Here is a 26,876-nt window from a genome sequence, read left to right on the forward strand (position 1 = left end):
TGCGCATGTGTATGCGCATGTGCCTGGGCGTTAGCAAAGTGGATAGTGTCTCATATCTGTATTACATCATATTTTAATATAGTACACGTACATGAGAGCAGCCTGGAGAAACACAGAAGCAGTACCATTTGCTAAGGCTCTTGTCCTAATTTGCAAATATTTGTGAAGTTCAGCACAAATATATATATATACAAAAAAAAAAAAGGGCAAGAAAAATTAGCAAAATTAAAAAGTGGGAGGTTTTAGGTCTGGCACAGAGCTGTAGAAAACAACATGCTCCCTATCAGATCACCAAACACAAAGATACAAAATGGAAAGTGACCAGCTGAGACCAGGGAAAGAGTGGTTAAGGGGTCAAGTGGCATTACAAACAGCTGTGCTTCTACACCTGTGTTGTAATCCAGATGCTTTTATGTTTGTGGTTGTGGGTTTTTATTATCAATATTATTATTTTTATTAAAACAAAACCAAATGGAAAATGGGTTCTCTGGAAAATATCTTGCAAACCAGGTTTCTGTGAGGCGGCTTACTGCATAGCCTCACAAAAAGTTTCAGCACAGCTGGAGGGAGCACAGGCTGTGCAACAAGGCAGGGAGGGATACACAGTTCCTGCCTACACCTGATTCCTGTACTGCAGAAAAGATACCACATTGCTTCACCCCGTTCAAGAATGTGAGATCTGTAATGAGAATACCAGATGTCAATTTGCAGGGTTTTATAAAGGGTGTTGTGTGACAAGATATTGCAGTTTGTGCTAGTAAACCTTCAATATAGCACCTAAATTTCCATATCTGTGGTGATGCTCTCTCCCCAGGTATGACAAAAACTTGGTTTTAAGACCCTTTTCATAAATACAAGCAGAAAAAGAGATGAAAAGTGGACTCTCAGGCCCCTGGGCAGTGGGGTAACTGGGGATATGTTTCTTCTCCAGAATCTCGTTTGAAACTGCCCTGGTGTGATCTGGAAATACCCTGAGATTGCCACAGGTCAGGGTAGCTTGATGATGTCCTAAACCTTTACCCATTCACTGATGTCTTGATTTTAGAAGCTTACAGGATGCTTGATCTCAAAGACAGCCTCTGTACATCAAACAGCTCTGTTCACGGAGAGGACATTGCTGGAAGAAAGAGGCAGGTAGTTCAGCATGTGTTAGGCAAGAGAGCAGTTTACTGAGGTTTTGAGGATAAACATGCTGAACTTAAATATCTCAATAGGACTTCAATTTTGATTGGCTTTGCAGTCAATGAGGTTCATTCTTTTTAGTTTGTTGTGGTCTTGAGTTGAGAGGTAATAGTTAAGAGGCAAATACATCAATACCATACTATTTGCTGAGGCCAAGTTGATAGCCAAGTGTGAAAGCAATCAGACAGTCAGACACATGATGAAAGATTTTTCTTAGAAGAATTAGTGTAATAAAGAGGGATGCTTGCAGGAACAAATGCACACAATTAAAATACAGATGGACAGTATATGTGGCATGGCAGGTGGAGTGTCAGGAGCAGGATCATCAGTATTGTCAACAGGAGAGGTGCTGGGTTTTCAGCAGCTGTCATTTCAGATCACGTTTTGAAAGATCTCAGTTACCTCAGCTGTGAGACTGAAAGCAGATAAATATTTTGGTTTGAGTGTTCTTGCTGCCTCTTTCTGGGCAGTTACTTTTTCAGCACTGTTATCATCTCTCTCAGATGAATCCAAATCATTGAAGCAGATAGAGAGTGAAGGATGGAAAAACAGAATAATGGTCAGGCAGTCCATGTTAATAGGAAATCAGTGACGGAGCTCCAAAACCATGTCTAGAGAAATGACAGATGGCAGAGTGTTGCTAAATGATGTTGTAGTAATGAAATATGTTCCCCAAAGAACAGAAAGGGAGAGTTTGTCCAAAAGACCGTCATAAGGACGTTTAGCAGACAATAAAATTTTAGGATTGTTTACTATTTTACTGCAACTGGAAATGTAGGTTTAGAGTCTGTTCCAGCTTGAAGAGAAAGGAGGTCTCTGCATTTTAAATGCACTGTGAGTAATGTTTTTAATAACAAAGAACAAAAAACAACCAAATAAAAAAATCTCTGTGCAACAATTTTCTATAAATGCATTTTTTCACACCATAGCAGTCTGTGGCATAGAACCTGGTATTTCTGTTTACTTGCATATGCTGTCAGAAATAATAAAAATAGGATTTCTATCTGTAGAGAGATTACAGGTAAAGAAGTCTAATTTTTTATACACACGTGCTCATGCTCCATTAAAGGCCAAATCTCAACATCTGAAGCTGATCCATGGTATGTCAAACAGTCACTAATGAAATTTATTTATTTTTTTGGTGACGTTTGCTATTTCTGGAAGATTTGAGCAGGCTTCTCTAAAAAATATTCTGCAGAACAAGCTCTTCATGTGGAGGTTAGCATTGCCTTCCCTACAGTAGTTGGCTATGTGTTAATGTTTCCATGTTTATGGCAGAAGGACAAATAAAGGAAGTGGTTGCTTCAGGTCGAGGCTGGTAGCATGAAGAGGATTGCAGGCTAGGAATATCATGAGAGGTAATGGGATTTGTCTCCGCTCTATGAGAAATTAAAGATCATCAGATGACATGGCTGCAAGCTGCTCCATTTTCAGTAGCTCCTATGGTCTCTGCATTTAAAAGAAAAGAACAAAAAAACACCCGATTATGCTGATTACAAAGCCCAGCAACTGGCTCAAGGGAGGGAACAGTACGTGACTTCAACTCCATCAGCAAAAGCATGACAGAGAATGCAAACTCTCTTCAACCTTGTGAATTATGCAGAGAAACGGGTCCAGCTCAGCCCCATGGATTCCCCTGGGGAGCTGCAGCTTGCAAGGAAGCACGTGGTGGTGTTTGTGGTGGTTGTCTCCAAGCTGGGCTGGAAGGTGGAAAATCCTCCCAGAAGGCTGAATGGAAAATACCATGTCAGATCCCAGTGCTGCTCACAGTTGTGTGGAAGAGCTTTCACAATGTTTTTTGTCTTGTTTTCTCCTGGCTCTGGTAGGAAGTTGTTATTGGGAATTTGAAGCCTGGTACCCCACATCGCGTTAGCGTTGGCGCCTATGGCTGGGCAGGGAAAGGACGGTCCAGCATGCCCAGAGATGTGACAACCTTATCGCAAGGTAAAGCCTCTCTACATGGCTTTCTATTGCGAAGCTGGCAGGGCAGGGTCAGTGCAGGCATTTCACAACACTGGCAGATAAATACAGACTGTGTTATAACCTCAATTTGCCCAAAGCCATGGGTGAGCAGAGGGCAGGATATATCTGTGATAGCAGTGATCAGAAACATGTCCCCATCCCTGGAAGTATCGAAGAGATGTGTAGATGTGGCACTGACGGACATGGTTTGGTGATGGGACTCAGTAGGTCAGGCTGACAATTGGACTTGGTGATCTTGAAGGTCTTCTTCAACCTAGGTGATCCTGTCATTATCAATATTTTAAAAGGACAGCAGCCATCTGATGTTTGGGATGCCTTATGAATCTTTTATAAATTTCTGCTAGACCATTTGAGAAAACCTTTTTACCCCAGCATGTATCACTTCTTTAACAAAGCAGGACATGCACATAGAAATCCCTGTCATAAGCAGAACTATTTTTCTACAGATGTGGGGTTTTAGAGGGGCAACAGGTTAAGGAAGAAGCCTATAGATTTGATTCCTAAGTTTTTGAATGTTGGGTTTCTGTGTGTATTTGTCCATCCGCACCTGTAACGCTGTTTTGTTTCTTCTGGCATAGATAACTGCATGCCCCCTGCACCACCCTATCAGCCACAGATCGTTGTTGTCTCTGATTCAGAAGTTGCATTATCCTGGAAGCCTGGGGCCAGTGAAGGAAGCTCACCCATCCAGTACTACGTAGTGGAGTTTATCAGGCAAGTTTCCCAGTGGAGTCTGAACTTCAGTGTTGGTGTACTACATTTGTTTTCTTTCTTTTTTTTTTTTTTTCCTAAGCTGCACTATCAAACTGGGTATAGCTACTTCTCATTAGTTATTTACTTACAGTACACAGTACACCAGGTTTCACTCTCAATGTGTGTTGGATTACCATGAAATTTTAAAGACAAAGAAAATTGATGTAAAATCACCAGTAAGTCCTGCCTTCTGATTGAAGAAAAAAACACCTGATTTAGTCTGTTCCCTCTAAAAATAGCATGGATAAATAAAGTTTTAAGTTTCTTCTGTCATCAACTGCTGTTGAATTATGCTGTGAGAAAAGGGTCTATGGCAGAGCAGTCCCCCTGAGCAGATGTGCCCTTGGCTGCTATAGGGAAAAATTCAGGGAGTGCAAACACAGTATGCAGTATGTTGAATGGTTTTAACTGACAAAAGCCTTTTGAGTCTTGAGCTTGCAGGACTCAGACTTGTTTTATTCCAATGCTGATCAAGTGTCCATGAAGTACTGACCTTTCTTTTGAACTATGGATGTTTTGTGTTGTTTGGGTTTGGTTTTGCTTTTATGTTGAACCCTTTAAATTTTGCAGTAATAGACCTAAATGGTGAAAAGTTGCCAGGCAAGTTGCTTTTATAAGATGTATATAAAGGGTCAGGAGCAGGTGATTGTATCTGGATGCTCAAAGACATATTTGTACCTGGCTGTTCACATGCATGTAGAAGCTAATATTTGCATACAAAGCCATTTATTTTCATGTGCTTACCCCTCTGTTTACCCTTACTGTGAGTGCAAAATTCAGCTTTGGGAAGTTTAATCCTTTGGGTGAACACATCGTGACAGGTTTTAGGTGAGGTTCCTGGATAAGAAGAGAGAATTGCTTCTTTAACTACTCTAAGCTGTAAAGGTCAAAAAGTCGCTCTTCAGAAAAACACATTCATTTTTAAAAAGATTAGTTGTTGTAAAAACAGACAGAAAGAACTATTGGTTTTCAGTGCTTAAAGTACGATTACAATCTAGAAGATATTGATACAATGGAAAGAATTCCCAGGCTGAAAGCCTGCTTGTGAACTTACATTGCACTTTGTGTTTGAATAGAAATGCCCCATATTTAGTGGGAAGCCATCCAACGTTCACTGCACTGGGAGGCAGGACACGAGGGCTGAAGATACATTATGGCCATAATGTAAACTCTGATGTAGAATTATCATGCAATTTCTTCAATATCTATTTTTCCAGCATAATCATTATCTGAGTATTTCTCTCTTCTCCCCATTTCTTAACTTTCATTTACTCAGTGGATAGAAAAGGGATATTGTTGGGTTCTGATTGATGGCACATCTGTTGCTTGTGTGCTCTTGCCAGAAAATGGAGCCTGCAGGTTTACATACATGTCTTCTTGACACCAGGGACCCGCTAATGGAAGAAGTGGTCATTGTCATTTCCACCTGGCATGTCAGAAGTGCACCTTTTTTTTTTTAATTATTTTTTTTATTTTTTCAACCAGAGAGTAGAAAGGTGCTTTCACTGTTTAACTCAAGAGATACGAGTAATTGAAATTTCAGTGTTTCATTGTTTTTAGACTTTGGGAAAGAATTTGCTAACAGCACAATGTTTTGATTACACTGTTTAATTTGAGATTTAAAGCTAATCTTGAAGCATATTTGTTAAATTTGGGATTATACTCTCTTAGATTTGGAAGCTTGAGTATATATTTGGAGAAAGTTCAATGAGCCATAAGCCCTAATGGCAGTTAGCGGTAAAGATTTAACTTTAAGCTTCATTGTCTTTTGCTGCATATAGTTTTAATTACTGTGAAGTGTATTAACACAAGATAAAGCTGTTAAAATTAAACCAATGTGAAACCAAAACAAAACAGTGTAAGCAAGTTTAGAAATGTCCTTTTATGTCAAAGAAATACAATTCTGATACTGAGCTTTTGCAAAATTAATAACTGTCTTATGCAAATCTGTAATTTCTCTTGAGCACAGCACAAACCTCTAGAAACTATGACATTGAATCATTTTGCTCCCCTTAGAACTAACTTTTATTACTTTTACCCTAGAAAAAATGCTGGGAGACTGAGATGAGGGAAAAACACTCTTATTTTTTCAGCTGTAGTATCAGGGATTAGAACCTCATGGACATTCAATACATTAATTGTTTGCACATACCAGATTGTCATCAGAACCAGAGCTAACCTGCTGTCTCCTACTTCTCAAGGTCTGAATTTGGGCGCTTACTTAGGCACTACCATGGTTTCCCTTGGGAGCTCTTGGGAGCTCTTGGTTTCGTGTAGGCAGTGGAAGGCCATGGGTGATGTCAGGTATATGGTAGGCTGGGCTAACTCAGGCTCTGCACTCACAGTTTGGTTAAGTGCATAAAATCAGGATGATGAGTGTAGGTCTCACTGCTATCAGCACAGTTCATACAGAATCCATAAAAAAAAACACGTTGAATTTGAAATAACTCATCATGTTTTTGGAAGCTTGCAGACACAGAGTGAATGGTCTATCGGTTTATGCCGAGAGATCTTTTACAGCAAACAACATTCTTATGGAAGTCCCTATAACAACATCCCGGACTTTGGTTTAGCTTAGGTTTTTATCTGCAAGATATTAATATATATATATATAAAATATATATTAATATATATAAATAATATATTAATATAATTAATATATATTAATAAATAGTATTTATATATATGATATATATATATATATATATAATTAATATATACAAATTAAGAAAACACCTTCTCAAAAATGCCCTAGGTATTTTCACCTGAATACCCAGATGTCTAATCTATTGAATGCCTACCAGTCTTCTAAACTTGGGGACAAATTTACTCAATTTTATGTTGTCTTCTACAGAACCACAAGTGTTTCAGCAGCATATCCCTTAAAAGGAGTAGGTTGCTTTCTTTTTATCTGCTGATAGAGTCAATGATTTTCATTGTTAATTTTGACATATGGGAAAAACTTTTCAACATCTCAGTAGTGACATGAGCCTTCTGCTGCCATAAACTAGGCAGCTTCTGCCGATAAAACTGGAGAGATTTATCAGTATTTTGATTAGGATGGAGGAGACTCAGCATAGTGGCATGGGCAGATTTCTTGATTGGCTTCACGTCTGCACTCCAAAAAAGATTAATCCTTGAATCCATTTTGTGTTGAGCTATTTGTCACTGGTGCTGTGCTGAATCAGACAGTCATGTTTGAATATCTCATGCTGAAATGTGGTCAAACCATCTAAAGAAAAGTTTGTCTCTTTCCCAGTAGAAATCATTTGAATGTACCAGTTTTCATCCCAGAGCTGGAAAAAAGCTCAACACAGAAAAGTTACACTTTCATGTAGGATAGGAATTGTAATTTTTTAGTAAGTCAGCTGTGAACTTTCAGACCATGAGTGCTGGTAGTGGTTTGATGTTTGCCTTCATTTGCAATGAACCCAAAGAAATGGTTCTGATGGAGAAGACACCTCCTAAAGACCACCTAAAGAAGACCTCCTAAAGACCAAAAAAAAAAAAAAAAAAAAAAAAAAAAACCACCTTATATACAGTTTTCCTGATGAATTCATGGAACAGATATATCTGTTTCAACATTTACCTCACTGTTTGGAAGGGTTAAATCCCTGAAAAGTTAATTAATGAAGAAAGAGGAGAATTAGATACAGAAATTAAGGAAATATTTAAAAAATGTTACTATCAGTATAAGATTTAACAAAAGAATATGTTTAAAAGATAGTCTACTTTTCCTCTGTTGACCTAGTATATTAGTTGGGATATTTTGTAGAAACCATCACAATAAAGCTAAACAGTAATAGTAACTAAAAATAATATCCTATAGTGCATTATTTTCTACATTCAGTATTTTCCACACCAAATAAGTACTTGTCACTGTATTTGTTATTTGTAGGCATATCTTAAAAAATATTTTGCAGAGCTGAACTTAGATGAGTAAAAACATGCCACAAAAGAGCAATCAAATACCTTTCAAAAATTGATTATTAGCAGGTGCTTTACTCTTAAGTCATTTCCACGTGATTTTTAAAAGGAAGTTCAAGCAAGTATAAAATTGTTGTTATCCACGTCAGAAAGATTTCCCTTCTTGAGCTGAATGTTTCCCCAGATCACAACATAAAGTAATAATCCAAATGTTTGGGGCAGATTTGGGGCAGAATTCTACTCTTGGTTTTTATCTGTCCAGTGCTATCAACTTTACCCCATATTTATTATTTTAAAAACACTGACTGTCACTGTTCAGATTCTTACTGCATAGCATTTCTGCATGGAGATGCACAGCTGTGACTTCTACAGCGGAAAATGCCTTGTTCTCTGGAGCAGCCCTGCACAGTCCCAGCTGGAGGCAAACCTGTACTTGGTCCAGGGAAGGTGGTTCTGTGAGAAGATGAGAAAAGTGGCATCAAAATGAGCCTTCTAGTGTAAAAGGTGACATGAAGTGGAATTCAACAAAATGTTCTGAGCTTAGGAAACACAGGAGTTGGCTGCCCCGAGCATATTCACCAGCTGAGTTCATTGTCTTCCTCTCCCCATCTGTTTGCCATTTTATCGTCTTGTACCGATTTGTTCGCACAGGGAACGTTCTGGAGAAATAGCAAAGGTCAAGCGATAAATCTCTTTTTCCCTCTCCTTCAGCTGCAGACACTTACACATTCACAGACATTTCCTCTGTTACTCATTTCTGTAGAAGGAAGTCTTGTGATTGGCGGTGAAGTTGAAGACTAGCCTGTGGTTTGTGGAGTCGTGATGCTTTCTCCTAAATCTCTGCAGGGAGTAACGCCTCCTTTGGGTCCCTCACTGTTGGGCACTGATGCTGGCAGGCTCTGTAGCAAAGCCACTGTAAGGCCCTTTTGAGTGAGTAGGAATTCTTTGGATTGTAATTAGAGCCAAAAAAGATGTGTGTAGGAAAACTGAGAACATGCTGCTAAGCAAGCATGTGGATGGAAGCAACGTTAACAGCTTTCATTTGGAAAACACATACATTTTCATTTTGGCCTGGGCATCAAAAACTTGGGAGGGGAACAATGAAAAAGCAGCCAAAATAAATGCCCTCCTGTCTACCAGGAAATGGTGATGGAAGGTGACTGAAGACGGTCTGTTTAGTTGTCATTGCATCTTGTTCTTTTGTCTGATTTTATTTTTAGTGAGAGAATGCAATATTCGCATCCTGTGTGCCATTGCATAGAAGCCAGGCAGCTGGAAGCTACAACTTTGTCAGTGTGTTTGCCGTGCTGGCACAAAGAAATGAAACCTCGGTGATCAATAAATCTTGTATTGACTGATAAAAGAAAACATACATTGACTTTGGCGTTTCCTTCCAGCTGCAAATAAACAAATACGAAATGCCTGCCCTGTGCTACAATTTTTGTTGGGAGACTGTTGGAGACATTTGCAGCTAGTCCTATGTAAACATCAGTAGCATCAGGGAGCACTTTGAGGTTATTTCCTGTAATAAATACCACAAGGCTATCTTAGAAAAGGACACTAGAATAATTTTCTCTGAAAGGTCATTTCTATCCCTTTTTTACTATCATAAGCTTCAATTTAAATATTTTCGGTGGCCTGGATTTAATGTTTACTTTTTGATTTTGTTTACATTCATTTGCCTTCTCATTCCATGTTCCTCCTGGATGAGACCACTTCTAGTGAGGGCAGAAATGGTGTGAAAGCATCAGGATGCTCTCTCAAAGTATTTGAAGTAGCCTTTCCCTTTCACATATTCCTCTGCAGTTGAACTTCGGCATTTCTAGTTTCCCTACGTTGGTGTTGAGATGAAATTGCCATGTGAATGGTTGTACTGATGTCAGCTGGATGATAGTGGCGCAGAGAGCAGGCATTTATCGGCAGCTTGCTTCCAGTATGGATCAGCATATAAGCAGGCATAGCCCAAAGGCTATGGGATTAATTAATTAATATTTAGTTATTCATTCGTTTGTTTGTTTGTTTATTTATTTATTTATTTTCAGATTGCACATAGATAGACCAGGTTCTCTGCATTATTGTTCAGTACTTTTTCCATTTCTGGGAAGAAGGGTCTGGATCCAGATTTTCCAGTGTGGGTAGATTAACCTAGTCTCCTGGGAAATCAAATGCTAAATTCTCATCCTGCTAGTGCTTGTGTATGTTTGAAGGGACTCAGTGGTATTAGAGCACAACCTTTTAGAAATAAAGCCGAATCTTTCCCTCTATTTCAAAGTATTGCATTACACAGCCAAAGAGGAGATTGGGATCTGCTGGTGATGTACCTCCACTCAAAAACTGTGAACTCTGAATCCATAAAAACAGACAAACAGAACTTGATTTTCAAACTGTCCTCTAAAACACCTCCTTGGGTTTATAAGCAAAATCAGAAAATTGTTTTTGTATCACTGTGTAGTGCAATGTTTCCATCTCACAGGCTTTTGTGGTTGCACAGTCTGGCCCCTGAAGAATGAAGGATTTCAGTCAAGATTTAGCAAAGTTATACCTCATTTATTTTGTGTATTTCCCTGGAAAGTTTAAAGGCAATGAATTTATACAGCTAGCCTTAATTATTTATGGTCTTTCTTTTTTACTTTTATTTTTATTTTTATTTTCTTTTTCTATTTTAATCCTGAAGGCCAGACCTTGACAGCAATTGGACTGTAATAAGAGAGCAGATCCAGATGGAGTCCATGGTTCTCAAGGGACTTCTCCCAAATACCAAGTACCAGTTCGCCGTCCGAGCAGCTAACTCCTACGGATCCAGCCCCTCCAGTGCACCGAGCGATGTTGTCCGAACATTCAGTGAGTAGAGCCACCATTTTCTAATTAAAGCTCTGTATTGGGGGCAGCCTGTAGTGGACAGCTGGGGAAAGATTCCTTCTCCAAGCCAAGGGTGCACATGCATCCCTGGTCCAACACCTGGTCTTGTTCCTGTCCACAGCACTTGCAGCATCCTGTGAAGACTGAGCTGCAAGCAAAGATCTGTGAAGCTCTCATGCTGTTTCCCTGTTCTGGGGATCATTGCTAGATATTTTTGGATCGCTGCTTACTGACTTTTGTGCCGTCTTCATGCAGAACTTACAAGTGAATATCATGGGGAGAAATGAGCAAGACAAGTCTATTGTTCATCTTTTTTATTCAGTTCTTTGAACTGTATATATTACATGTGTAATTTAAACAACTCTGACCAAAGCAAATGTATTCCGTTTCCTGAGTAGTAAGGCTGTTATACTACTAAGCATAACCATGAAAATAATGATATAACAGGTAACCATTCCTTTTTTATCAGAAGCCATGTAGGAAAATATTAAGTGGAAGTGCATTCAAAATTTGCATTTACATGCAAATTTTGCAGCCATGCAGGCCATGCACACTGCAATGAGTAGGTCCTGTGCGCATCTCCTGATGGCCTTCTTAGGGTCTAATCCTTTGCCAGTGATCGTATCTCTGTGGGCTGTCTTGGAGTTGCTGTTGCTCATCATCTCCCCCAGAGCTGTAGCTGTGCGTGAGCATCCTAACCAAGCTGACATAGACCACATCCAAGACCAGTATGGCAAAGCAGAGTCCATACAGGAGGCTATGAAGATGGTAGGTAATGTGGACTAACAAGATTATATCCTTAATTTTTCTAAACTTTTTTTTTATTGCATTTAAAAGGCTTCAGTATTGCAAGCCCCAGTTTTGAAGGTATTTACAGGGGATAGAACACTAAGGCAAGAAAATGCCTGGGTATAGTTTTACCACATTAATGAACTCTAAAAAGGAGCTACAAGATTGGCTTTTTTCTTTTCTCACCTGTACACCCAGTTGCAAATCATCTTTAATTAACCGGTAGAAAATGAGCAGCTGATATTCAGGTGGGATTGTGAACTCAGCAAGAACAATTTGCATACTGCAAAAATGTGGACTGCATCTTTAATGATCCATTTAACCAGGATTTATATCTAGATTACCTCCCTATATTGAAATCCCTTGTCTTCATTGACCCTTTAAGGCATTTTTCATCTGCTCTTCCCCTCTGCCATGCTTTGAATCCCTTGAATGATCTGCATGAAGTTTATTGTGGCAGCTGAACTCTCAGTTTAACTTCTGAAGCAAATGTTTATAAAAATGATGAAGGTGCAGTGTGTTGTGGGATTCCTTGGCTTCAGATCCTCAAGGTTCAGCTCCCTCTGCCTCAACCACACTTATGTGCTCTTTAGTATCCTGTTTATATCTGGAAGTGAGTGTCTGCATTCTTTGGTCAGAAAAGATAAAGCTAATAAGCGTGGAATGGTCTTTGTACTGCACTTATTACTGTAGTGCTCTAGGAAAGGCGCTTTTCAGGTTTGAAAATTGGAATCTGCCTGTTCTGCAGAAACCAGTCAAGATGGCTCTAAGCCAAGGATTTTTGTCAGCAGGGCTTAGAGTCAGACTCACGCCTACTGTATGTAAATGCTGATTTCTGGAGAGGTTCATTCTGGGCATGAGCTTGACTAGCGTGTCTGGATCAGATCTGAAGAATTACCATGCTGTAGATGTTGCACAGCTCCATGAACAGGCTCAGAAACTCTTTGCTGGTCTGTGGTAGGTGCACGGATGAGTCAGAGACCAGGAGGTTGGTCTCCTGCACCACAGGGCTGGCAGTGCTTGGGGAAGACCTTCACAAACAGGCAGAGCTCCCACATCCCAGAGCTGCTGCATGTCCTTCGGGTCCTGCACCATTCAGCCCTACACCTGGCCACTTAAACTCAGGGTTTCTTTGGCAAGCCCTGGTCCCTCTGGAGAATGCAAATCTGGCTGCTTTCTCAGTCTAGTATTGGTTTCCAGGACAGACTATACAAATAGGCTTCAAAACAGCCACCCTGCCTTAAAGCTGGTGCATGTTTTTCTGGGTAACTCTCTTCACAACAGCCTTCTTTTTGCAGAGCGAGAAGTGGTGTTCAAAGGTGGCAAAGGATGCATGCCCTTGGAAATAAGTTCTGCAGCTTTCAGGAAGTATAAAGTATAAAGCTCTCATTTGGCTTTAGTACGTGATGTCTGCGTAAGAAAATGGTTTGATGTTAACCAGACACAGGAGTACATAATATATTAGTAGAAAAGCTAAACTTTTGCTCTGAAAAAAGTGTTCTTGACTAAAGCAGTGCATAGCCTGATCATTTATTTTTCCCTCAAAACAAACAAACAAAAACCTAATGTGATTTAAAAAGCTGAAAATTTAATGTGACAGAAAAATGCACATTCAGTTCAAGAATAATCAGGTAATACTCACTCCTAGTTCATATTTTTCTTCAGGTACTAAAATACCTTCCCCCTTCTAGTAGCCAGAAGGGCAATAGTTACCTTCTTTGGCCTATTTAATCATTCAATTCTGTTGCTCAGATATTGACATTTGGTGTATTTGAGATCCTCTGGGTTATATTGGCTGGTTTTCGGCTGTCACTGCAGGAGGGCATGTGCCTCCCATACCTCTCCCAGACACCTGCAGTCCTCTGGGGATACCTCGCTTACTGTGATGCATCTCAGATGGCAACAGATGGCTGAACCTCCCAAAGTGCCAGCAGATAGCTCTTAGTCACCTACTGTTGTTGGAAAGGTGTCAGACCGACGTCGGCATGTCTGAAATCGGAGCATCTTTGCTCTTCAGGGTGCCTGTTGTAGGAATTACTACCTTCATTATTACTGTGGCTCCTCTTACTATGTAAGCAGTGAAACATGCCACACATATTTGGTGCTATTTTCTGACTGTCTGGGTATTCTTCAGAAATACCTGAAATATCTCAGGGAGCTGTCAGAAATCCATACAATGTCTGGGTCCTTTGTACTGCACTTTGTCTATATAGTGCTGGTGAGCAGGTGTCTAGTGTATTTGGACTTTAAAAAATTGTAGCTTTATCTTTGTGCATCCTGAATGTTTTGCTTGTTTTAAAATAATTAGTAACCTTCTGATGCTCATTTTAACTGCAGAAAAAATGCCCAGCATTAACTCAAACACAGTGCACCTTCAGAATTCGTGTTGCATGGTGTAGTCTCTTGTGGCTCTTCCGGGTGGGCTGTGACAGCAATGAGTCCTACAGACACTGGGTCCATGCTACCTGGGCATTTTTCCTGCTGGTGCTTATCTCATTCTCATGTGTTATTCTCTTACTTTGGTTTCAAAGATGGCTGGATTTGTAGTACTCCTGACTACATTGTTTCAGGTCAGCATAGGAAACTGTTGGCTTTGCTTGCTGAAATGTTCCTCTGGAGGGTTGCTTACTATCACCTAATGTGACAGACCTCCCAAGATCCTTGCAAGTACAACATGTGTCCTTGATTATCAGCTGTTACCCCTTTACCTAGTAAAAAAACAAATGGTTGTTTTATGTTACATTGATCCATTTCCACAGAGGAAAGGGATGGCAAGTTTCCCCAAGGGTTCTCATTTATTTATGATTTGTTTTCATTTTTTTAATAGAAGGAAATGATGTAATAAATCAACTTGTTGTTGCTTTTCTTAATTGCAGACACAGGTTATAGTTACTTCACTTACACGGTTGTTTTTTTTTGCTATATCAAATCTTTCAAAGTGTCACAAACACTTTACTTGAAAACAAAAGTTTTCATATATCAAGTTCAGTAATAACAAAAGTAATGAACTGTCCCAAAGAATCAAACAAAGTGTCCTCACCTGCATCACTTAAATACCCTTCATCTCCTGGGGAAACAGATGGGCTTTGCACTGTGCCTGGAAGGTCACCAGCCTTGAGCTTTGCCAGACCCACAGAGGAAGCGTCTTCTGTTAAAAATACCTTCCTGCTTGTCTCTGCAGCTAACATGACAGAAGTGGATGCTTAATTCAGGTACATCCCTTCCTTTGGGCCTGGCCATCACTGCCTGGCTTCTTACAAATGGGGGCATCCATACGCTCTGGCTCATGCTGAAAAAGGCATTGGCACAAGTGCTTAAATATTCTGCACACTGCTTGGATGTGTCTGCTGAGGCTCAGGCACAGGAAAAGAGCAGTCCCTCAGGCCCAAACCTTGATTTAAGTGATGGTGATGTGTCCTGAAGATAGTGGATGGAGATGGTTTTCTACAGAACTGTTTCCCACAGATCTCTGAAGGCTTTACAAAGGCTGTATTTGTATTTATTGTTTCCGTTATACAAGCAGGAACAAAGAGCAAGAGACAGGCCAAGCGATATACAGTGCTTCACTCTGAGTCGCTGGCAGGGACAAAACTCAGATAAAAATGTCCTGATGTATTCTCGACTTAAACCTGTTACGTCTTATGTGTGAGGGCGATCAGTGTGTTAACATTGCATTCAATCTGCTTGCTCTGGCCTATCTCCTGCTCTCTTCTGTGTCTCCTGATCAGTATGTCTCCTGATCGGAATGTCAGTGGCCACCTAATTGGCAAAACAGAAGTTTGTATGGCTTTCTCTTTGTTTTGAAAAAGATACCTTTGGTATAACTTAACCCCCGATTATTTGGAAAGAAGCTGACATCAGTTCAGGACCCCCCACTAGTTTTCCAATTAATTATAAAACGGGATTATAAGACCTGGTAGAGAGTCTTAAACAGACTTCATCTTCTTGTACACTGAAACACTGATTTAATGAAATATGGCGTACACAATCTCTGGAGTTGTTTCAGCATTTTCAGTGTACCACTTTGCTTTATTTTCGTTTATTTGCCACACATTATCAGGTGAGCTCACCACCAAAGCTATGCAGTGCTCTCAAGAAGTGGGCTGGCAAGGAGGCTTGTCTGCAGCAAGTGCTGCTGGCTTCTCTGCTTTCTGTTTGTTTTGTAGTTTTGTTGCAACCTTGCATGTGGGTATCATGTCACATCCAATGAGCCAACACCAAATGCAAGGCAGACCAAAGCCATTGAGAAGACAGTGGGTTGTTTGATAGTCTCATTGTTTTTGTGTCTATTGATCTGTATGTGTTCAGACATAGGTAGGAGCAAACTTCTTTGCCTTCCTTGCTCCCAAATGCAATATGTGTTACCAAAACTGCTTTCATGTTGGCAGGTAGAGTAATGTAGCATGTGCTGGCTGAAACTTAGATGGAGCTGGGAAGGGGGGATTTTAGGCCATGTTAGAGATCTATGAATATTAGGGCACCTTCTTAAGTTATACTTTTGCTGGTGATGCCAAACTTAAATTCTGAAGGTCTTTGGAAAAGGGCCTCAGATCAATCCTTTCTATCAAGACACAATAAGATGTACCTTCTTTGCTCTCTCAAGAATGTGAATATTTTGCCAGCTCAATAGAGTAAAAGAAATCACTGTCTATCTTAAAATTGTGGGTATATGCTGTCCCCAGGGTCTTCCGTTGGAAAAGCATGATACGTCTTAGTCTACCAGGTGAAAGAGGCACACCTTCTGCTTGGGGAACTGCCCATGTCTCCTAAGTTACAAAGTCTCATTGTGTGCTGGTGGCTATTGGTGTAGTTCAGTGATAACTTCACTCAAAACAGGAGAGTTACACTTGAGCAAAACAGCATGGCATTAAAATCATGTATTATACATTTAAGCCAGTCTGCATATCTGAATGCAAAACTAAGAACAAATATTTTTGTACATGTGAATATACAGATACTTCATTGTCTGTATTATATCATCCCTATCCTCCTTACTGAACATAAATCCATTAAGCTAATAGAAAATTTGCTTGAGAAGAGAAAAAAATGTGGCAAAATTTGGACTATAACAGATGTTTATTTTGTAGCTTATGCCTTTAAATTAGAAAATTGAGGTTATGTATCACAGCCTGAATACAGAGTAGTTTGTTTTCCTTGACATATGATTGATCAGTAATGTGCAATTTTTTTCTTTTTTTCCCAACTTAGTTTTATTACTTCTGTTGCTCTTAAGTAAATTAGTTTCATCCATTAGAACTGAATTAGTACTGAAATACAGACATGCAATGTGAGCACTCTACTTAGAAAAGCAAGAAGTAATATTACAGACCTGACTTAAAAGGAAGAGTATTCCAGTGAGCTGAAAATTGCTGCATCTGCTAAGAGTGGAGTTAGTGCTGGGCTCCGCTTCATTAATATACTTTCCAGTAAACTGCAAGTCTCATTTATAAGGTTTCTGTTTGGACATATTGAAATTCTTTTGTAGAAATTAATGTCATATAAAACTGCATTTGCCAGAGAAAGAGATTCTGATGCAGTGATGGATGGAAAAGAAGTGGCCATCTTGACTACCTGGAGTAAAATTATCTGGTGGTACTAATTAATCTTAGCGACTTTTCAAGTGAATACTGGGAATATGAAGTGTGCCCATGTTTTGCTAATACCCATTTCTTTCCATAACGATTGCAGGACTGGGATGAGTTTGTAAATTTGCAGCCGGTTTCCCTTATAGTCATTCTTTGCCTGTGCATTCACAGTCACTAGGAAAAATAATCCATCTGTAGTTTGTCCAATTGGCCTCATCTCATCACCAGCCGTAACATTATGAATTCTCTGCTTATCTCCATTAGTAGGACTCTATGCTCTGTACCTCTACTTAATATACAGTTAAATTGTATTATTTACAGATGATTAGGTATACATGTTAGAGTGCAGAGGCTTATACATATTCTTTCCTGGTCTAGCATGCTGCTTTGCTTGGAAATGTGTGCGCCTCATTACCTCTGCTTGTTTGGCTCTGCATTTTTGTTTGTGCTGATGTAACATGTGAACCCCATTGCTGAGTAGCTCTGCAGGAGCATATGGTAGGTGGCCAATGAGCCAGCCAGGGTGCGCACTCATATCTGGTGTGCATATGCTTGATTACATAACTGTCCAAAAAGTCTGCTGAGCCTCGTTATCTTTTGCTGGCTCCATCAGGTTGTTCAGTGGTGGTAGTGGAGCTCTCACTACCACCAAGTGGTTTGCTGGTGTTTTTAGGCTGTCAGGTCTCCTTCCTGCAGACAGCCCTGGCCCAGCAGGACTTTGTGTCTCTGCCTGTTGTGGTGGGAAGGACCTGATAACTCTCAGGAAAACTTGGGCAGCTTGTGGCTGCTAAAATAAGCAAGTACACGCGGTCAGCCCATACAGAGGCTCTGTAAAGCAAGGATTACCTGTGCTGTTTTTAAGTGACTGCAGCATATTTTATGGAAAAGGCATATGTATGAAGTCCGTTGTTTCACTGGTTACTATATGTTTTATGTTGTTAACCTTACTGAAACGTCAAGGAATGGTAGTGATGCAGTTACCCTTATTATATTTCCTCATGACTTCAGGTAAATTTTACTAGCTAAAAAGCAATGTTTAAACAGATCTGTTGTGTAAAGTGCAGAAGAACACAGATATTTTCTGCATCGATCATATTACGTTTTTAAATGGCAGTTCCTAGCATGAAGTCCTTCACAGAGCTGCTCAGCATTCCAGGGAGAGGCAGATTGTGCACACAAAAAGCAAGTGGTGTTTGTGCACCTTTCTTGTTTTCCAGGTGCTACATTGCATTTTAAAATACAATCTAAAAATACACTTAGAGTATTAATTTCAGAAGCATCGGAGCCAGTGTAAGCAGATAAAGCAGAGTGTGCCAGAAAAGCCCCAACTAGCTGTACCTCCTGTGGTGTTCCAGTATTTGGTTGGCAGTAGGGTGAACAGCGGACTGTGTATGTATAAAAGGGAAAGGTTTGGTCTAAAAACAGTACAGTTATTAAAGTGTGGTTCATGCTGAAAAACATTCAGAGCCTTTCTCCTGGAGGAATGATAGATAAAAGTCAGTTTGCAGTGGGAGAACTGAGTTTTTCCCACTTTGTTAAAGAAACACAAGAAGTGATTAAATGGAGGTCTTCACTTGGTTTGTTGTGTGTGTATCACTCATACAACACATCCCATCTTCTGGTTGACACATGCATCGCCTATATGGAATGAATATTAACACCATTTCTGATTTCAGTGTGCTGAGCCAGGGGGAAGTAAGATTTGAGTTGCTGTATGTAAACAGAAAAAACATATGAACTGAGTATATTAGTTGTGTCTTTTCAGGCTCCGAGGAGTTAGGAAGCGGGAGCTATGGGCATCGGTATATCACAGAGGCAGTCACTGGTGATGATGATGGATTTGATGTTGATGACTCAGACTATGACATTTACATAGAAGAGGTAAATTTCAAGACTCCAGTTTGACATTTCTGTTTTCTTTTTAGTCTTTTAAAGTGTCTGGTCTTGTCAGACAGATATTATATACTCAGATATTATAATGTGGTTGCTTCTTTTTCTTCAGTGAGGATGAATTTGTTACTTCAGATCCATGTCTTGAAAAGCATTCAATTCATTTCCACGTAGAAACATAAGTTTTACTGAATTTATGTTCGTTTCTTTCCCTTCAGCTCAGACCTCTCCCTGCTATCAAAGGAGGCAACAGAAAATTTCTGGTTGAAACCAAGGTCACACCAGGGTCTAGTTCCAGGCTCCTGTCACGGCTCCTTATAACCACTTCTGAGCCCACCACTTCCACTCCCATCACCACTCGACCTTCTACAACAGCGAGGGTGACTACAGCCAGGGCCACGAGAAGGGGTGGCGTGTCTTCTGCACTGCGCCTCTTTGATCTCTCCTGCGATGAGACCATCTGCTCTGCAGACAGCTTTTGTGTCAACGACTATGACTGGGGAGGCTCGCGCTGCCACTGCAACTTGGGGAAAGGAGGAGAGACATGCACAGAAGGTAGGTTTCTGCATGCCGAGCTCCTCGTCTGACAGTCTGTGGTGTGCTTCCTTACTGGCTTCCAGACAAAGTGTCCCTCCAGGTTTGGCTGACCAAATGTCCATGGCCTCCATGCAGTGACAGCAGCATTCAGGAGGGCCTGGCTGTGGCTCAGGCTGTGGCCCAGGCTGGTGCAGACCAGCTGGAGGTGGATTTCTGCTCCCCTGCTGGCTTCTGTTTGTCTGAGGAAAGGAGCAGCTGTGAGGTAAAACAACAAAAGTATATTTTTGGGATAGCTGGATGGGTTTAATGGATCCCTAAGGACAACAGCAGCTTCCATGTCCCAGTTCAGACCAATCCCCTTGTTTTTCTTTCCTCAAGTAAGTTTGAAGAAATCACTCTAATAAAGCGGGGAAAGATTAATGCAGACCCCATGTAGCTGTGCAGGGGGAGTTTAATTCTCCTTCCCCCATATGGGAGTGGGAGGGAGAAGGAGCAAGACATGGTGGTAGGCACCCAGGCCTGGCAATGTCCACACATGTCTTCCTCAGCTTTCAGCAGGGGCATTCAGCCCTCTTGGAGACCTAACCTCTCCTTTTTGCCAGGTCTGACGTCAGCTCATCATCTAATGAACCCGTTCAGCTCACTTAGCTGGCCAGAAACAAATCTCAGTGGTTTCTTTTTCCCCTGGAGTTATTTTTCCGCTGCTTTCGTGACCAAGGGGTCAGATGAATGCTAGAGCTTGTGGAAAACAAGAGGTGTGGCTGTGCAGGGGGAAGGAAGAAAGAGGCACCTAGCTTTGCTGTGCCTCCTAGATCTGCTCAGCCCTAAAGGGGCAGCTACATGAGGTGGCTGAGTTGACCCATCATGGCTCTTCAAAGTGGTGGGCTTATCTTCTCTGCCACACAGTATCCCAGGCATCGCTTCCCCATCAGGTGTCAAACTCTTGATAGCAGGTGCTAAAAGTCACAACAGAAGGTTGCAATCAATGGTGGTAACTAGCAAAAAAGTAAATGAGGAGAATGATAGCGAAATGATACCCTTTCTATCGGGATGGTGGCATGACTTGTGTGTTATTGTCAGAGATGAATGCAGACAGTGCTGAGGATCTGTCCTGTTACTGGTGGTAGTGCCATCCCACCAGCTAAGGAAGACAAGAACATGCATTTCTTCTGCAGGCTCAATGCAGAACATTGCTGATGTGCCATATTGTGCATCAGAGGTACAGGCACTGGGGGTATTTGAGCTTCGTCTCCCAGTGCTGGAGTAGACAGAGCTCATTCTGAAAACAATCTGTTGTGACTCAGCCACATGGAACAGCTGCAGATGTGATTTTTGGCCTTGATTAAGTATGAAAAGTCAAGGATGTATTTGAACTGACATAACTGTATACAGCCTGTAGAACTGGTTTGTTAATGTGAGTCCAAACCCACCATTTTTCACAAGGGAGTTTTTTATTCCTTGGTAAGCAGTAGCATCACGTACCAATACTGCCTTGTACCCTATTTCTCCAGAGCAGCCAGTATTGTTAAATACTATATAAATCTGAATGAAAACAGACTTTTCTTTACAATCAACAGCTGTGTGGCTCTCTGGTCCAGTCAGTGCTGTTTATGATCAGGACATGAGTTAATCCTGTCTGCTTATGGTTGCATTCAGGTTTATAGCACCAATTCTCTCCACCTCAGTCTCAAAAGTACTTTATTTGTTTGCCTTAATAACAAAAAAGCTGAAAGAACTGTATCCAGATACAAATATGGAAGTATAATCCACTGAATATTCAAATAGCAAAGAGGAATAAGTCTCCTCATCCTTCCTGCCTCATTAGACTTATATCCATGGCAAAAATTCAGGCCTGAAACTGCATCTGTCCTCTATGTTTATTAGGAAAATGAGCTACAAAGGTAGCAGTAAGACCTCTCTGTTGTTTTTCTTCTGTGCTGGAGCTGGGATGGTGTAACATAAGATAGCAAAGGCTGAGGGTTGATGATGCCAGCTGACAATCAATATGAAGGGGCACTGCTACATCCAAGGATGGAGAGGTGCCTGCAGGGACCCCCTTTTCCCCACCCCTCTCTGGACTGTCTGCTCTGAGCTGAATGGGAGCTGCTAGGCTCCTTGGAGCCACCCAAGGATTCTCTGGATGCTGGACACAGCAGCTATGGAGCGGCAGTGACTAATGAGGCGTGGAGCCTGGCCCAGTGCACATTTCCCACATATGTTTTTGTAATCCTGCAAAACAGAAAATTACTTTATTGTCTCTGTAATAAATGAATTCTGAAAAGGAGATAAATATAGTAGTAAAGTAGACAGATTCTGTCTTCTCTAACAGAGACGAAAATCTGGAGAAAGTTCCACTGAAGCCAATGATTAAACTGTTGAGCAGTATTTGGCCCTTAGTATCCTGTTTCTTTCCAAGTTCACCAGATCCTTGGGAATAAAGGAGTTAGTTGTGAAAGGTGGTGGGAGGACAAGGCAATAGGTTAACTGATTGTTGACTGCTACTGACTAATGGCTGTCTCTGGAGAAACTCTGCCTTGCATTTTCACCTGATGTTATTTAGTGCTAAATGCGTATATCGATTTTTATATAGGAGAAAACTGCTAAACCACATTTCTGTCTTTGCTTTTCAGATATTATTATCCAGTATCCTCAGTTCTATGGCTACTCATACATCACATTTGAACCACTGAAAAACTCCTATCAGACATTTCAAATCACCCTTGAATTCAGGGTAAGTTTAAGCAATTTCAAGCTCAGTTAGAAGCTCCAAATTTTATTGTCTTATTCTGGTATTACTGACAGTGGAATGGTAACTTAGCTTCACTATAACTTATAATGCAATTGTGGTGAGTCTACATGTAAACTTCATCTCTAAAGATCTGGCTTCACATCCAATGAATGCAAATTAATTTGGTAATCTGAGCTAAAATGTTTGTGCCCATTATTAATGGTTAGCGCATGAGAGAGTCCCTGAGACTAGTGATATCGGGCATTACAGAGTAGTGGCAATGAACATTGGCAGGTCTGTAGCTATGTGAATGATCTACAGGCTGAAGTACACCTGGGTAATCTTCTTGTACTAAGCAAAAGACTGCCTTCTGTCCAGAGTTCCTTTCCTAAGCTGCAGTACATAAGTAGGCAGTATTTTCCACCTCTGAAGTTTGGGACACCTGCAAGATGCTGGGCTGCTTGAGCTATAGGTCTTATGTGGTAGGTGTGGTGGCTTAACCCAGCTGGGCAGCTGAACTCCACCACAACCGGTCTCTCATTTCCCCACCCCTCAAAGGGAAAGGGGGAGAAAATATGATGGTGGGGGCTGGAGAGTTAAGGACGGGGAGATCACTCGCCAATTATTGTCATGGGCAAAACAGACTCAGCATAGGGAGAATTGAAAAAAGTATTACCTATTACTAACACGCTAGAGAAGCGAGAAACAAAGAAAAGAAATTAAAAACACCTTCCCCTCACCTACCCTCTTCCACCTCATTGCCCTTAGCAGAGCAGGGGAATGGGGGCTGTGGTCAGTCCCTGACGCTTTGTCTGTGCCGCTCCTTCATGGTCACTCTGTGCCCTTGCTCCACTCCGGGTCCCTCAGTCAGCAGCTCTTCAAGAACTGCTCCCACATGGCTCCGTACCACAGGGTCCATCCATCCCCCAGGAGCAAACTGCTCCAGCACAGGTCCTCCACGGGTGGCAGCTCCCCCCAGACCCCCTGCTCCTGCGTGGGCTCCTCTCCACGGGCTGCAGCTCTGGCCCGGGGCCTGCTCCTGCGGGGGCTCTCCATGGGCCACAGCCTCCTCCGGGCCACATCCCCCTGCTCCACCGGGGGCTCCTCCACAGGCTGCAGCGTGGAGATCTGCTCCGTGTGGGACCCATGGGCTGCAGGGGGACAGCCTGCTCCACCAGGGGCCTCTCCACAGGCCACAGGGAAACTGCCACTGCGTGCCTGGAGCACCTCCTGCCCTCCTGCTGCACTGACCTAGGGGGGGGCTGCAGGGCTGTTTTTCACTCCTCACTCTCACAGTAGCTGTTGCGCAGCAGTTTTTTTTTTTTTTTTTTCCCTTTCTTAAATATGCTCTCAAAGAGGTGCAAATAATATCACTTATTGGCTTGGCTTTGCTCTGTGCAGTGGCAGGTCCCTTTGGAGCTGGCTGAAACTGGCCATTACCTAGCATGGGGCAGCTTCTGGATTCTTCTCACAGAGGCCACCCCTGCAGCCCCCCACTACCAAAACCTTGCCATGTAAACTGACTACAGTAGGGTATATCCCACACAGGCTTGTGTTGGTGTGTGTGTGTATTAGGACAGAGCTGATTAGGGCTGCTTGTAGTGAAGGTGGGCCAGCACACGTTGTAGGTGAGCTCTCAGCTGCACCCCTCCTGCCATGCAAGGCAGACTGGCCAGCATCACAGCCTAGATATGAGCATTTCACTAGAGCAGTAAGCGATCTGTTGCCTCATGTGGTGATCCAACGCTCTTCATGCAATTTGTCAGCTCAAATTGTAGGATTGCTGTAAAAAGCCACTGTGTCTGCTGTTACGCTCATATGCATAAATGTTGCCTGCACAGGTTGTTCAGCCTGAAAAGTGTGAGGCTCATTGAACATGTGAAATAGGGTGTGTGTATTCATGTGCAGCAAGTCTAATGTGTCTATGCTTAGTAGGCTTGCTAGGATGTCCTTGCTAGACTTTGTGCTCAGAGTTTTCACATGGGACATTGAATCATAGAATCATTAAGGTTGGAAAAGACCTCCAAGAGCATCTGGTCCAACCATCCCTCAACCACCAGTCACCCAATAAACCATGTCCCTAAGCATCATGTCCAACCTTTCCTTAAACACCCCCAGGGAGGGTCACTCCACCACCTCCCTGGGCAACTCGTTCCAATGCCTGACTGCTCTTTCTGAGAAGAAATGTCTCCTGATTTCCAACCTAAACTTCCCCTGGTGCAACTTGACACCATTCCCTCTAGTCCTATCACTAGCTACCTGTGAGAAGAGGCCGACCCCCAGCTCCCCACACCTTCCTTTCAGGGAGCTGTAGAAAGCAATAAGGACTCCCCTGAGCCTCCTCTTCTTCAGACTAAACAACCCCAGTTCCCTCAGCTGCTCCTCACAGGACTTGTGTTCCAGGCCCTTCACCAGCTTCGTAGCCCTTGGACATGGTCCAGGGCCTCGATGTCCTTCTTGTACTGAGGGACCCAAGACTGAACACAGCACTCGAGGTGCGGCCTCGCCAGAGCAGAGTACAGGGGGACGATCACCTCCCTGCTCCTGCTGGCTGGACTATTCCTGATCCAAGCCAGGATGCCGTTGGCCTTCTTGGCCACGTGGGCACACTGCTGGCTCATGTTCAGGCAAGCATTGACCAGCACCCCCAGAGCCTTTTTCTCTGCACAGCTTTCCATGTCTAACAGTTTTTATTCTTTCAAGCTTGTTGCTAGATCTAATGGTATCATACTGTAAACAGATGTTCATAAACCATTTAAGCATAACGACAATACTTTTTATGCTCTTCAAATGCAGGATTCATAATGGATCAATCAGTTTCTGATATTGCAAGTTTAAAACTTTATCTGAAAGATCTTGTACCTTTTCTGGAGAACAGTCCCCCAGTGCTACTTGCATTTATCTGTTTCTGTGAGGCTTAGACTTTGATTTTTTCATATTTACGTCATCATTGCAGGCTGAATCAGAAGATGGTTTGCTGCTATACTGTGGAGAAAATGAACATGGCCGTGGTGATTTTATGTCACTGGCAATCATCCGACGGAGCATCCAGTTCAGGTAAAACATTGATTTCTACCAGGCTCACCTCCACACTAAATCTGATTTAAAGAGAAGGTGCTGCTTTTGGTGATGAATATCTGTTGTGTCTTTGACTTTTGCACTGTGTAGTGCTCAGAATGGGTAGTATCGCTTCATGGAACAGTTCTTCAACAGTTTCTTCTCTCATCCTCAGTGTGTTGACAAGTGACCTTCTGAACTCATTTTACTCAGACCTTGGTGTAAAGGCAAAACGATCAGTTTTCTTTGGGGTATTGGTCTGGGACTCATTGCTATGTCACCACATATGCCAGTGAGCCACTGCACTTGTTGAGCTTATGCTGTGTCAAGCTGTGCATAGTTAGTGTTTTTGCTTCACAGCAAAAGGAGCAAATCATGTAGCAAAATAAAGGACTCCACCAAAGGGCCTGGAGCTTCATCCCATACCTCTTGTTTAGATGGAGTTGCAGATTTTTTTATGTGACAATGGAGGGGGTTTCTGCATTGCTGTGGATACTAAGTGTGTGAGGGAGTATCTCAAGGCTCTCCTTATTTGGGAAGCTGAGTCCTTAGAAAGTGGGGAAAACCAGAGTGGTGACGTGCCCTGGCTCTGTTTCTGTTCACCTCCTGCACTGAACAGCAACTAGAGAAACTGGCACGTTTTGTGCAAGGCCAGATCCACAGAGACTCTCCAGGAGTTCTCCTTGTCAGTCAGCACTGAACGACATGAGTTTCATACAGAATCCCAGAGTTTTTAATACAGCTCTGCCTTTCACTAGGGAGCCAGAGAAATTCCCAAGAGAAATTACTGTGATAGCAGGAACTTGTATTGTAATACCCTGCATCTTGAAACAATTTTAGCTGTGGCAAGCTTTGCAATGCATGTGATATAGCCAGAGGATGCAAAACTTTCTCCGTGGGAGAAAGGGGAATAATAAAATTGGAAACATGTAATAGATCATACTTAGACCTGCTGTCTAATTGCCTGTTGCTTGTTAATATGCATTGTGAAAAGGAGAGATTCCCAGGAGTGAAGGGAATATTCAGAGTCTGAAAACATTCAGTATTTGGTTAATGAAAAATTGTAACCCTGCCCTCTCTGTTTCCTGCTGCCAGGTTTAACTGTGGCACCGGAGCTGCAGTTATAACAATTGAAAATAAAATAAAGCTGGGGAACTGGCATAGTGTCACACTGTTCAGAGACGGGCTGAATGGCTGGCTCAGGATGGACAATGATGCTCCGGTCACAGGAAAATCTCAGGTAGGTAATCCTGCACTTGCAGCTCGACCTGGGGCTCTCTCAATATTGCGATGAGGTTTTTTTTTCTTGCCTGTAGAAGTTTGATCAGATTTAAAAGATATGCTTTTATTTATCAGCATTGGGGCATTTAGTGAACCAGAATGAAAGTACAGATTACTTTTCTACATACGTAATCTAGAAATCACATAGGTAAATATCCCAATGCTGAATCCCATCCAGGTTCCCCTGTCACGCTCCCTCCTTGCTCTGCACCCTCCTGCTGCACTTTGCTGGTCTCACATATAAGCTGCTGTGAGAAGTTTGCCAGGTTTTACAGCTGCTGTCTGATTGCTTTCTTTTGCAAGTC

At 41.9% G+C, this 26,876-nt stretch overlaps 1 protein-coding gene across 2 annotated transcripts in view; it reads left to right on the forward strand.

Annotated features, from left to right (window-relative positions):
• The window catches only part of EGFLAM (EGF like, fibronectin type III and laminin G domains), a 75,870-nt gene that overhangs the window by 23,372 nt on the left and 25,622 nt on the right, over positions 1-26,876 (forward strand). The window contains exons 5-12 of one of the 2 annotated variants that reach the window (XM_035563820.2): positions 3,009-3,126; positions 3,744-3,879; positions 10,520-10,686; positions 18,844-18,959; positions 19,187-19,523; positions 22,136-22,236; positions 25,190-25,290; positions 26,386-26,530. In XM_035563820.2, coding sequence (XP_035419713.1) covers positions 3,009-3,126; positions 3,744-3,879; positions 10,520-10,686; positions 18,844-18,959; positions 19,187-19,523; positions 22,136-22,236; positions 25,190-25,290; positions 26,386-26,530 — 1,221 coding nt within the window. Of the gene's footprint in view, positions 1-3,008; positions 3,127-3,743; positions 3,880-8,286; positions 8,350-10,519; positions 10,687-18,843; positions 18,960-19,186; positions 19,524-22,135; positions 22,237-25,189; positions 25,291-26,385; positions 26,531-26,876 lie in introns of those variants that run through there. The other variant, XM_050716383.1, reaches the window with a different exon arrangement.

This window comes from Cygnus atratus, chromosome Z, assembly GCF_013377495.2.
Source record: "Cygnus atratus isolate AKBS03 ecotype Queensland, Australia chromosome Z, CAtr_DNAZoo_HiC_assembly, whole genome shotgun sequence".
NCBI classification, from domain to species: Eukaryota; Metazoa; Chordata; class Aves; order Anseriformes; family Anatidae; genus Cygnus; species Cygnus atratus.